General features: G+C 37.8%; 1 protein-coding gene across 1 annotated transcript in view; it reads left to right on the top strand.

Moving 5' to 3' along the window:
* The window catches only part of LOC131167635 (protein DEFECTIVE IN EXINE FORMATION 1), a 69,374-nt gene that overhangs the window by 54,169 nt on the left and 2,462 nt on the right, over positions 1–12,743 (top strand). The window contains exon 10 of the mRNA XM_058126429.1: positions 2,661–2,842. Coding sequence (XP_057982412.1) covers positions 2,661–2,842 — 182 coding nt within the window. The remainder of the gene's footprint in view (positions 1–2,660; positions 2,843–12,743) is intronic.

The raw sequence follows: 12,743 nt of genomic DNA, 5'->3' as shown, positions 1-12,743 counted from the left end.
TCTCAGGGAGTCAAACACTGCCTTCTCCCCTCACATTACCGTTGGTTAGGGGTGGTTTAGCAGATAGAACTTCCTGTAGAACCATCCTATACACAAATGTTGTTGCTCAGGGCAGTTTAACCTTGGTGATGAATATCAAGAGCAGGCTCCCAGTACCCCAACATGCAGGCTCCATGCCAGACAGCTTGGGACTTTATGCTTTTCGGCATTGATGCTGCCAATGGGCTGCTCATGATGCTGCGGCATCGGCTGCCTGAAGGTATTTAAGCAAAGAAGTTTGTTTTCATGCATCATCCTTACCTTTCAGTATTCACCTGGTTATTTGCAAAGATTCTTAGAGGCTGTCTCGGTGAGGTTTTGCTACAAATGAGTTCCCTGTTTTTCCTGTTTTTGTTTAATGTTTATTAGATCTGCAGTGTGTGTGTGTTGTTGTTGCTGTTTGTGTCTTCTGTTGTCTTGCTTAGCAAAAAAAAAAAAAAAAGAATGATAAAAACTTGCTACCAGTGCGGTTGAATTCGTGCTCTGCGTCCAGACCAGAACCTGCAATTCGGAGAGTGACTCTTCTTTTCTGGTGATTTGAAGCTTTGATTCGACGTTGAGGGCAAAATAGAGAAGCAACAAAAGCAATCTTGATCACCTTTCAACTTCAACTCATTATTTCCTCTTTATCTTCATACTCCTTGGAATTGCTTTGATTGGTTTGGCTTGTAGATTTACTTGCTGAGAAATTGGAGGAAAAGAAGAGAAGGAGAGTGGTTTGCTCAAAATTAAAGGGTATTTTGGTCTTTTGAATGATTATCCTATCCAATGGGTCTTGCAATCATGGTTTTAAATCGCGGTAGCGGGTAGCGTAACGTAACGGTAACAGGTGTAACGGGAAGCAGGAGTAGCGGGTGTTACATATCGGAAAGCGGGTGTAACGGCTGTGAATTTTTTTGAAGCACGCACAACCTTGTGCATATTAGCGTACTTGCATGTTTTAAGCTTTTGGCCATTCTTAGAAAGGGTTTTAGTGTATTTTGGAACCTTTAGTTCGAGTAACTAAGTTATTTGGTAAGGGCAACAAGTTTACATTTGTTTTAAACCATCATTGATAGAAAATTACGTGTGTGTGCGTATTTATACTTCTCATTGTTCTTATCTATGATAAATTCTTATGTGTGCTAAATGAATTAATAAAATAAAATACATTATACACTCCATTAATCTATTAGACACATAAGACATACGGATAATATAAATATAAAATAGTTAGAAAAGAAAAAAGGTTGAAGTTGAAAAATAAAGAACATAAATATCACATTACTAATATTATTAAAAAAGAAAATTCCTAACAAGTTAGTATTTTGAAATTGTTAATTAATGCATCTATTGTGAGTATTTAAAGAAAAAGTAAATTTTGTATCATTGTCATCCTCATTATAATTTTTTCCCCCTCTTGCCACTTGGTATATTGAGAATGATATATGAAAGAGAGAGAAAAAGTGAGAAGAAAAAGTAAAAAATAAAATATTTTTTTGGTGTAACAGTCTTGTAGCGGTTATGTAACGGCCGTAGCGGCCTTTACGTTACGGTCGCGGTCCGTAACGGCCGCTACGGCCATGATTTTTCTTCCCACCGATTTCGCGGTGTGTAACGGTATCGGTAACCCAAAAAACCTTTACGTAACGGCGTTACGTAACGGTCGCGGCCTTTATTTAAAACCATGCTTGCAATCAGTGGTACAGGATAGTGATTATAGTCAGTCCAATCTTGTAATTCTTAGCCCCCAAGATACACACACTAATAGTAATTTCCTATATAATAATATCCTAAAATCTTAGCCAGATTCCATTATTTGCGGTAAATTTGTCAAGAGTGACCATCAAGTATGAAGCTATAAAAGGTGTATATGAAGACTCCTGTGCTGGTTTAATAAACCCAGGAATTTTAGATCTTGGAATAAAGAGTTAAGGTGGGTTTCTTCTGTAGGTAAGAGAAGGGAGCATGATATGATTAGGCTGCTCTGGGTCAGCCTCAATTTATCATGTTTGGAGAGCCAGAAACTCGCTCTTTTATATCCAACTCCCTTTCAACACTGAAGCTATTGGTTGGAAAATTTCACAGGATTAAAGCTGAGAAGATTAGATTGTAATTTGGTTGCCTCCTGAGTTTAATTTTTTTAGGAAGCTTTTTAGTTTGCTGCTGTGGCTTTGTTGACTTCTTGTTTTTTTTTTTTTTTTTTTTTAAATTCAATCTTTAAGATACAATTCCAATAAAATACCCTAAATAAAAAGAAAAAATACAATAAGAATTGGAAAAATAAAATAGCTCTAGCTTGCATTCTGCATCATCATAGCTTGGAACAGTGTTTGTTTGCAACCATATGTTTATACGGTTATGAGTCTAGATATGATGATGCAGAATGAAAAGTTGAAAAAAAAAATCTTTATAGAATGAATTGAGGGAAAAAAAAAACACTTATTGCAACATAGGACTTGTGTCTTGGCTGATCCAAAACAAAATGTCTAAGATTTTAAGAAGGATATACTGTCAAGATTTGTTTACAGCAATATTTAAGTGCTGCCTTCCTTTCTTGAAGTGATTTGAATCTAGTTGTCAATTTTATTTTTTTTTAATTTGCTTTAGCAAATGGGAAATTTATTTATGTTTTGTTCCAGGCAAGGTGAGAGACAAGTTTCCTCTTGAAATGGCTGAAATTCATGGAGCTGTCGTTGCTGCTGATATCAACGATGATGGAAAAATTGAACTGATTACTACTGATACACATGGAAATGTTGCTGCATGGACGCCACAAGGGAAAGAAATTTGGGAAACCCATCTTAAGAGTCTTGTTCCACAGGTGCTCTGTAGTTCCATTGTTCTTTGATCTTAAGGTAGTGTTTGGGAGCATGGATTTCGGACCCTAAATTTGGATTTAAGTGGATTTGGACATTTTAATAAAATTTTACATTACAATTTATCTAAATCCAATACAAATCCAAATCCAATGGTTTCCCAAACATAGGGTAAGTATTTTATGGTATATTTTACACAGAGGTGCATGCAAGCATAAATAGGAATGTTAAAGAAAGGGATTTATGTGTGAGATACGGTATAAGATTTTGAAAAATGATTCAATCTGTTCAGAAGATCCACATAAAAGTGTTCATAAATTTATGATACTTGGCTTCTCTAACTTCACAACTCATTTCCTCTTTCATGTGTGGGTCTTCCCAGATTGACGAAGATTGATATTCATAATTGTAAATGGTTATTTTAGTTGTTTAGTATTATTAGTGTGTTAATGTTATGTTAATGAGTGTGAGTTAGTAAGGATATTATGGTCCTTAAAATGTATTTGATATATATGATAAATAAAGGGAGTGACCTATTGTTGTGTTAGGTCGTTCATTTTACCAAAGATCTCAACATGGTAACAAAGCAAGATCCAACCTAAACCCTACCACCAAAACAAACTCAGTTGTTGCTGGGAAACACCCTCCTGTCATTGCCTTTCACAGAACCACAAAAACCCTTCCATATTTCATAAAACCAACCACAGCATAAAAAAAGAACGATCCAAACTGTAACCCTGTAAAATTCCTTTGCTGGGGTTACCTGACGTGCCCCCACATTCTGGCAGGCGAGACAGTTTTTGGTCACCTTTTTCTGCATTTTTTTCCTCCAGCATGTTCTGATTCCTTCCATAGACCATAATATCAAGCTCTTAGGCATGTGTTTTATTCAAAAGTCAAACCTTTGTCGACCATGCACTCGTGGCAATTGACTAGTTGACATTCTGTGTTAGTAAAGGCCATTGGGGGAGGCTCTTGGAGCAATAGCAGTGTTAAACGTTGATTTTGTGAGGTTGTGGCAGTTTAATATTAGTTTGTTGGCGACTTATTCATGATTGTTTTGATGGTTCACCTTGTTAGTGGTTGTTTTGGTTAGTTGGATTGTTCTTTTTCTTTGATAGTTGTCTAGTTTGTGAATGTTGGGATGGAGTCCTTGAATCCAAAAAACATGTTTCCTTCATCGCTGCTATGATAACAATCGAAAAGTTGGATAGAAAGAATTATGTTCAGTGATCTAAGGCTATTAGAGTTTATTTAACAAGTTTAGGAAAATATGACCACTTGTTCCAATTTGGGCCTTTTGATGAGGAGAGAAAAGAAGTGTGGATGATGCGTCGACTATTTCCCTCTTGTGGACCTCAATGGAACCCAAGATTGCACGAATGTGCATGCATGTGGACGCATGCAAGGAGATTTGGTATTATACCAAACCTATACATATATATGATTTATCCCTGAAGTACTTTCAGCTATAAAAAAAGGGATAGGAATGTTACAGACTATTTTGGACTTTGGAGAGATGAAGTGTATTCATGAGGAGTTTAACATCAAGCAACCTATAACTGCTGATGTTCATGAGATGCAGAAGCAGGGGAAGCACATGACAGTTGTTTGTGTTATAGCGAGTTAGTTTGAGGCGGTCTGGTCCCCGATACTTGGCAGTGCAGAGTTGCCATCATTTGGCAATGTTTATTTTAGCAACCTTTGTGTTTCCTCCAGCACACATTCCCATGCTCTTGCATTTGGCTCTGAGAGGAAGGCCTTTGCCATGCAAGATGATTCTGGTTTTCAACCATAGAAGTTATCAATGTGGTTCAAGCGGTTGTGGTGGAAAAGATGGACGAGGTAGAGGCACTCCTCACTAGTGTGCTCGTGGTGGACGAGGTGTTCATAATATTGAGTGGTGTTGGGATCTCCATGGTAAACCTTCACGTATTGCTAATGCAGCCACCATAGATTCCATACCTTTGGGGCCAAGAGGGGAGCAGCATATTATATCTATGTTAGAGGAAGAGTATTCCACATTCCAATAGTATCAAGCATCCTAGCTAGCTTTTCTTGCCATTACATCCCTTGCGCAAACAATTAACCCTAAAACTTGTCTGTCATTCAGTACTTCTCATCCTAGTCCTTTGGTTATAGACTCTACAGTCACTGATCATAGCATAAGTATACCAAATTTCTTCTCTATTTTCCAATATCCTAAAAACTTACTTCATGTTATTCTTACTAATGGATCCATCTTGTCTTTAAGGGAATTAAGACTATGAATACCACTTTCGGTTTTGAATACTAACTTTTCGTTCAATCTTATATTATTTAGCAAGATTACTGAATCCATTACTTGTTTAGTAACATTCTTCACTGATTTTGTGGTCATTCAAGATTCGAAGACGAGGAAGACAACTAGTGGAGGGCGTGAAGGCTGATGGATTTTATCATTTTGAGCCTCTATCTCCTTCCATCACTTGCATTGATGCTGCCACACCTCTCCAAATCCATTATCGGGTGGTCATCCTTTGTTGAAAAATTTGGAATGTCTATTTCTTAAGTATTGTGTCTTTTCTTGTCTTGTCTTGATTGTGAGTCTTGTCAGGGAAAGCATCATGATGTCCCATTTGCTTCACAAGTCCATAAATGAGTAGCAAGCCCTTTCATGTTAGTCCATTCTAATGTTTGGGGTCCTAGTCAAGTTGTGCCCAAGTTGGGGTTTCTAGTACTTCGTAAACTTTGTGGATGATTATTCAAGGATGACTTGGCTGTATTTAATAAAAAAATGTTCTTTCATGTATCTTGTGCTTTTCGTTCTGAAATAAAGATCCAATTTGGTTTGTCAATTCGAATATTTCGGAGTGATAATACTAAAGAGTATTTTAATACTCAATTCATTACTTATATGACTCAGTTAGTATTGTTCATCAGTTGTCCTGTTTCTACACCTACCAACAAAACGGGATTACAAAGTGGAAAAATAGACATATCCTTGAAATTACTTGCCCTTTACGTTATCAAATGCATGTACGTAAAGTGTTTTGGGGTAATGCTGTTATTACTTCTTGTTATCTTATCAACAGGATGTCGTCCTCTGTTCTTAGTGGTAAAATTCCCTAACCATTCCTAATTTACCTTTATTCTATCTACCTCCTCATATATTCAGATGTGTCCTTTGTTCATCAGCCAAGTCCGAGGGTGGATAAGTTGGATTCTCATCCTATAAAATGTTTCTTTCTAGGCTACTCATTCAGTCAAAAGGGATATCATTATTACACTCCTACTCTACATCGCTTTTTGGTACCTTCTTCGAGTCTACACCATACTACTTTTAGTCCTTGAGTGCTTTTGATCACAGTGAATCTCTTCCTTTGCCTAATCTTCCATATTCTAATTTGTTGTCCTTATCTAGTTATTCACCTATGTCTCCATGTAGTTTGACTCCTCATTGTCTTGAACATCCTAATTTGCTTGTGTATTCAGGACGGAAGCTCCAAGGAAAAGTCTGCTGTAGCTTATACTACCATGCCGTTGGTTTTCTCGTCTAATGATCATATTTCCCACGATGTTGATCCTCTCATTGCTTTTTAGAAAGGTAAAGTCACATGTACTCAACATCCCATCTCCAACTTTGTTTCCTATGACTTCTTATCACCCTTCTATTATTGTTTTGCTACCACTATATCATCCGTTGCCCTTCCTATATCTGTTTCTAATGCCTTAGCCCACTCTGGGTGGAGGAATGCAATGATGGAAGAGATGAGTGCCTTATAGGACAATTATATTTGGGAATTGGTATCTATTCCTCCTAACAAACTGTGGTTGGTTGCTGCTAGGTATATATTGCGAAAGTCAACCCTAATGGTTTTTTGGCTCGTCTGAAGGTATGTCCTGGTCTTGTTACAAAGAGGTATACTTTGGTGTATGGTTTGCATTATTCTGACACTTTTTTTTTTCCCTAGTTGCCAAACTTACATCAATATGCCACCACTTGTCATTGGCCTCTAATGTGTTCTTGCATGTTGATCTTGTGGAGGAGGTCTATATGGAGCAACAACTTTGGTTTGTTGCTTAGGAGGAGTCAGGCTCAATGTGTCGCCTCAAAAGGCATTATATGGTTTAAAACAGTCTCCTAAAGCATGGTTTGATAGATTCAGTACTGTAGTGCTTGAGTTCGGCCTTCGATGGTGTGTAGTCAATCAAAAAACACCATACTTCATTGAGTAGGATTCTTATTATTGTGTATGTGGATGATATTCTAATTACAGGCGGTGATGATCAAAGTATGCGAAGCCTAAATTTCAAACCGAAGATTTGGGACCATTGAAATACTTCTTGGGTATAGAAGTATTCAGATCTTGTATAGGAATTGTTTTATCATAAAAGAAGTATATTCTCGATCTTTTCTATGAGATTGGGCTGTTGGGATCCAAACCGGTTGATACGCCCATGGATCCTAACAGCAAGTTAGTGTCGAATAGGGTGGTTTGTTATCTAACCCAGGATGATACCAGAGACTTGTTGGAAAGTAGAATTATCGCACAATCACTCAACCGACCATATCTTTTGCAACAGGTGTTGTAAATCAAATTTTTTATTCTCCGAAGACAAGTCATTGGGACACAATAATTCACATCTTGAGATATCTCTAAGGTCCATATGGGTGAAGTTTCTTATATCAAGAGCAAGGTCAATTTATATTTAGGGATATACTGATGCAGATTGGGTTGGATCACCTTCAAATAAAAGCTCTACAACTGGTTACTGTATTTTTGTTGGTGGTAACTTGGTTTCTTGAAAGAATAAGAAACAAACTATAGTGGCTAGGTTAAGTGTTGAATCAAAGTATAGGGTCATGGCTCACTACATGTGAGCTTGTTTGGTTGACAAACATGTTGGAAGAATTGATTTTTCATATTCTCGATTTATAGAGTTGATGTGTGATAATCAAGCTGTTTTTCTATTGCCTTCAACACGATCTTCCATGAGTGAACAAAACACATTGAAGTTGATTGTCACATTGTTCGGGAGAAACTTGTGTGGAAGCTCATTACCTTGCTTATGTGAAGTTTGATATGCAGCTTGCTGATTTGTTTGTAGAGCTTTGGAGGGTGCTCGTGTTAAATTTATTTATAACAAGCTAGGAGCATATGATATCTATGCTCTAACTTGAGGGGGAGTGTTAATGGTTATTTCAATCATTTAGTGTTATTGATGTGTTAGTATTATGTTAATAAGTGAGAGTTAGTAAGTGTATTATGATCATTAGAATGTATTTTATAGATATTATAAATAGAGGGAGAGACCTATCATTGTGTTAGGTCTTTCATTTTACCAAAAATCTCAATAATAATAAAAAAATGTGGAATTCATGAATCTAAAATATTGGATACAATGATTGTAACATTTGAATTTGGACATTGAGGGCTTTTATAATGATGTTTTATCCTCTGAGCTCTAAAATGGCACCCTCCAAGGTGAATCACATGTTGAGATTTATATTTGAGCCATAAGATGAAACTCGTAGGTAGTATCAGTCATCTGTAAACTCTGTAGTATCACTGTATCAGTTAAATGTGAACTCTACAATTTCAGAGAAGTATGTATATATAGTGTGTTAACATTGAAGAGTCTGAATAGAGTAGGAAGAAAGAAGAAATGAAGGTGAAAAGGTATTTCTTAGATTATTCTCAAGCACAAATTTATGTTGGTTGCATCACTAGGCAATCTAGGTACAAATCACCCTACCAGATAAATAAAGCCTACCACTGAGGTCAATGTCATCTTTAGCTTTTGCTTGAAGACTCGAAATAATTGAGGACTTTGAGGCTGTGATGCAGAGGCAGCATCAAGGTTCTGTAGCCATGAAGAAATTAGAAGAGGAGATACCTGGGGGAAACTCACGTTCAACTTCAATTCAAATTCATCAACAACTGCCTAAAACTTGTCTTTCACACACTATTTATAAGAAAGCCTCTAAAAATATGAAATTACACACATACCCCTAAAACCACATTACATTACAAACATACCCCTAAAATACTCAATTACTACAAACACGCCCCCCCCCCCCCCCCCAAACATAAATAATTCTAATACAAGCCACTACACGCATATACTTAAACAACTAAATAACTAAGCACTTTTGGGTTTCGGACTCAATAAACCATTTATCCTATTCTTTGACATAAGCTCCTAATTGGGTCAAAATGATCCATCCAAATAGCAGCTTCTCATCCTACATCAATTCCCTCCATCCAAAAAGAACTTGACTCCGTTGAGTTGGGGAAAGCACCAAGGAGTCCATCACCATGGATAAAATCATCTTGTTTCATAAGAAAGGAACTGGCAGTACGCTTCAACTTGGTGAATGAAAGAATTCGTGACGGCATCAACTTATACTCCTTTTTGTCAATGGAGAGGATAAGAATTCTCATATCCATCATGCTTCACCTTCCAATCAAATAACCATGGTTGGCCCAAAAGAATGTGACAAATTTTGAGAGGAAGGATATCACATTGCACTGTCTCCATAATGGAACCAATCTTGAAGGTAAGTAAGCAGCGATCATGGATCTTCAAGTTGGTATTATTCACCCAAGCAATCTTGTATAGTTCAGGATGAGGCTCAACTTCCAAATTTAACTTCTTCACAGCTTCTTTAGAAACTACATTTGTGCAGCTACCAGGATCAATAACCAAAGTACATAGTTGTTTTTGGCGTATCACTTGAGTTTGAAAGATGTTGATCCGCCTCGAATCCTCCATCTCTTTAACCTTGTGGGAAAAGAGCATATGTCGAAGCACTAACCAGGTTCGCAAATTGCCAACATCATCTAAATCACTTGGAATTTCTGTTTCAACTTCAACTACTTTAGTATCATCATCATTATCTTCTTCTTCCTTTTCTAATTGGCTAGGACATTGTGCAATTCGATGTCCAAAACCTTGACATTTAAAGCATTTGAGTGATGGTTGGCTCTTGGAAGTTGTCCCAGAATGCTCAAGAGTTTTCCAAGAGGTACTAGTCTGAACACCTTTACCCAATTGCGAAATTGTCTTTTCTCGTACCACTCCACTAGTACTCTTCTCAAGCGGAAGGGCTGATGTAGCTCTAGGAGGATTGCGTTGCACGTGTCCTCCTCAATCTGAGTGGCAACCTGTGTTGCATCCCCAACTGTGATGAGACAACATGCAGCAAGTTTGGAGGCAATGGCTGGCTTCAACCCTTATCTGCACAAAACTATCATAACGTCCTCTTTCCATTTTATATCGGTGCGAGTAGCCAAATGATAGAATCTACTAGTGTACTCCACTGTCTTATTTCTTCTTGCTCCAAATCAAATAGCTGGAGATGAACACACTGCATGACTCGCTTCATCTCATCCCATGTCGTAATCTCACCAAATCTCCTCCTTCTAAAGATTTCCCTTTGTTTAATCCACCAAATTCGAGCAGTTCCCTTCAATTTTGATTCAGCAAAGTACAACTTTCAACTTCATTCATGTCATGCCATCGGAAATAGTACTCCAAAGAATACACCCAATCATCAAATTCATCAAGAGAATCATCACCATTAAAATCAGACTTCTAGTTTAATTCCCTTACTCAAATGATTATTACTGTCTTCACACAACTCAAAACCATGTGGGACAGCAGCTATTCCGCCCTCTTTATTGGTAGGAAATTCTGTGGGCTTTTTACACTGCAACTTCTGTTGTTAGCCTATTCAAAGTGCCAGGAATAGTCTCCAAAGCATTTTCCATATTTTGTATCCTACGGGATTACAACTCCACCTTTGCAGACAATTCAACATTGGTGCCCATGATGCACTTATATGAAGCAAATCACAAACTTCACTTTCAGTTATTTAAGAAAAATCTTCAAGCCACCTTTATTCTTAAGTATCACACAAAAATAAAATAAATTCACTAGAAAAACTCAAAAATAGCAACAATAAAACCTGACTTCTCATGCTGGCAGCAACAATTTCTAGGATTTCGTGCCAAATTATTGTGCTTGCTTACACAATTTCAACTTAGAAGCCAAAATATCATGAGGAAACACCAATTTCTTGTGATTCTGTCAGCAGGAGGGAAGTCCGGCAGAATGCCACTTGCAGTCGCTGGCGTGTGGGGTGCGTAGGCCGCAGGAAATGGTGCTCTGGTGATGACTTTCCAGGTGATGGTAGATCAAGGGTTGGGGAATACAGTGGTGGTGGCTATATGTCAAAATTACTCCAGAAATGGTGGGTTTTGAAGGGGTCGGCTGCTGGAGAAGTTTTCCAGCACATGGGGGTCCTCCAGTGGTCGGGCGGCAATAAAATTTTTATGAGAAGGGTTTCGTGGGGTTCTGTTTTTGGTGGTGTGGGTGGTGTTGCAGTATGATGGCTGGAAGGTGGTGTTTGAGGAAATGGGGACGTGGTTGGAATTTTCTGAAAAGTTCTGAAACTGCAGAACTGCTTTCATTTTTTTTTTTTTTTAAATGAAATTTCAATGAGGAAATGATGAGATGAGAGAGTAACAGAGAAGAAGTGATTAATGGAGAGATTGGAAGAAGAAGAAAAGAGGAAGAAGATGAAAGGAACAAGGGTATTAATTGCTGGACAGAGACTGCTGCAAGTAGAGGAGACAGCAACAGAATTTATAAATCAGAGAGTTGAGAGAATTATGGGAGAGAATTAAGAGAAGGAGAGAAGGAGGACAAATAGGCAAGAAGAATAGGGCAGACTGCTGCTGGGCAACAGGGAATTATGGACAGAACAGGAGATCAGAAACAGAGAAGAAAGAAGAAGAGAAGGGAGAAGAGTAAGGGAAAAGGAGAAGAGTGAGGAAGAATGGTTGGACTGAAATGAAGAATGGAATCGTGGTTGGGCTCTGATACCAAATGATGCAGGGGCAGCATCAAGGTTTGTAGCCATGGAGAAATTAGAAGAGAAGGGGAAGGGAGGAGAGAGGAGATACCTGGGGGAAACTCACGTTCAACCTCAATTCAAATTCATTGACAACTGCTCACAACATGGCTTTCACACTATTTATAAGAAAGCCTCTAATCATGAAATTACACAAATACCCCTAAAACTGCATTACATTACAAACATACCCCTAGAATACACAATTACTACAAACAAGCCCCCAACATAAATAATCCTAATACAAGCAACCACACACTATACTTAAAACAACTAAATGACTAAACACATTTGGGTTTCAGACCCAATAAACCATTCACCCTATTCTTTGACATAGGCCTCCTATTGGGTCGAAATGATCCATCCATATAGCCGCTTCTCGTCCTACATCAGGCTGTTAATGTGTTGTTTTTATAACTACTACTACTACTACTTCTAATGATAATAATAATAATAATAATAATTTCTAAAATTTGTGCCACAATTTGGATTGGGTATGCTTCTGTTTTTTTACCATGAAAATTTTCTTCTATCATTTGTTGAAAGCCTCTAGTTCTCACTCTTTTACCTTAAATAATTTTCTTTGGAATGCTAAAGTTCCTTTTAAGATCAGGACTTTCATGTGGACTTTGGCTCCCAAATGGATTAATGCTAATGACTTGTTGCAGTAAGTAGGCCTTATAAAGCTGAGTCCAGATTCCAGATGTATGCATAATGAGTTTAGTGTCTGGTGAACCATCAAGCATCTTTTCTCCATTGGCTGGTGGCTAAGTAGCTTTGGGATAACCTTCGCTCTGTTTTTTGATGAGGCGATTGCCGCATGCTGTTGATGTATTTTTTCTTGGGGGTTTTGAGGCTTTGGGAGGAGTAAGGGTGGTTTTGTGGAAGTGTGTTGTGTTCGCTTTTTTTTGGCTTTTGTGGCTTGAAAAGAATGCTAGGATCTTTAATGTCAAGGCAAAACTTCCCCAATAAAATAAAGCTTTTCTTTGCTTCCTTTCGGGTCA

The sequence above is a fragment of the Malania oleifera genome, chromosome 11 (genome assembly GCF_029873635.1).
Source record: "Malania oleifera isolate guangnan ecotype guangnan chromosome 11, ASM2987363v1, whole genome shotgun sequence".
Classification (NCBI taxonomy): Eukaryota; Viridiplantae; Streptophyta; class Magnoliopsida; order Santalales; family Ximeniaceae; genus Malania; species Malania oleifera.
This window is presented reverse-complemented; position numbering and strand designations above follow the sequence as displayed.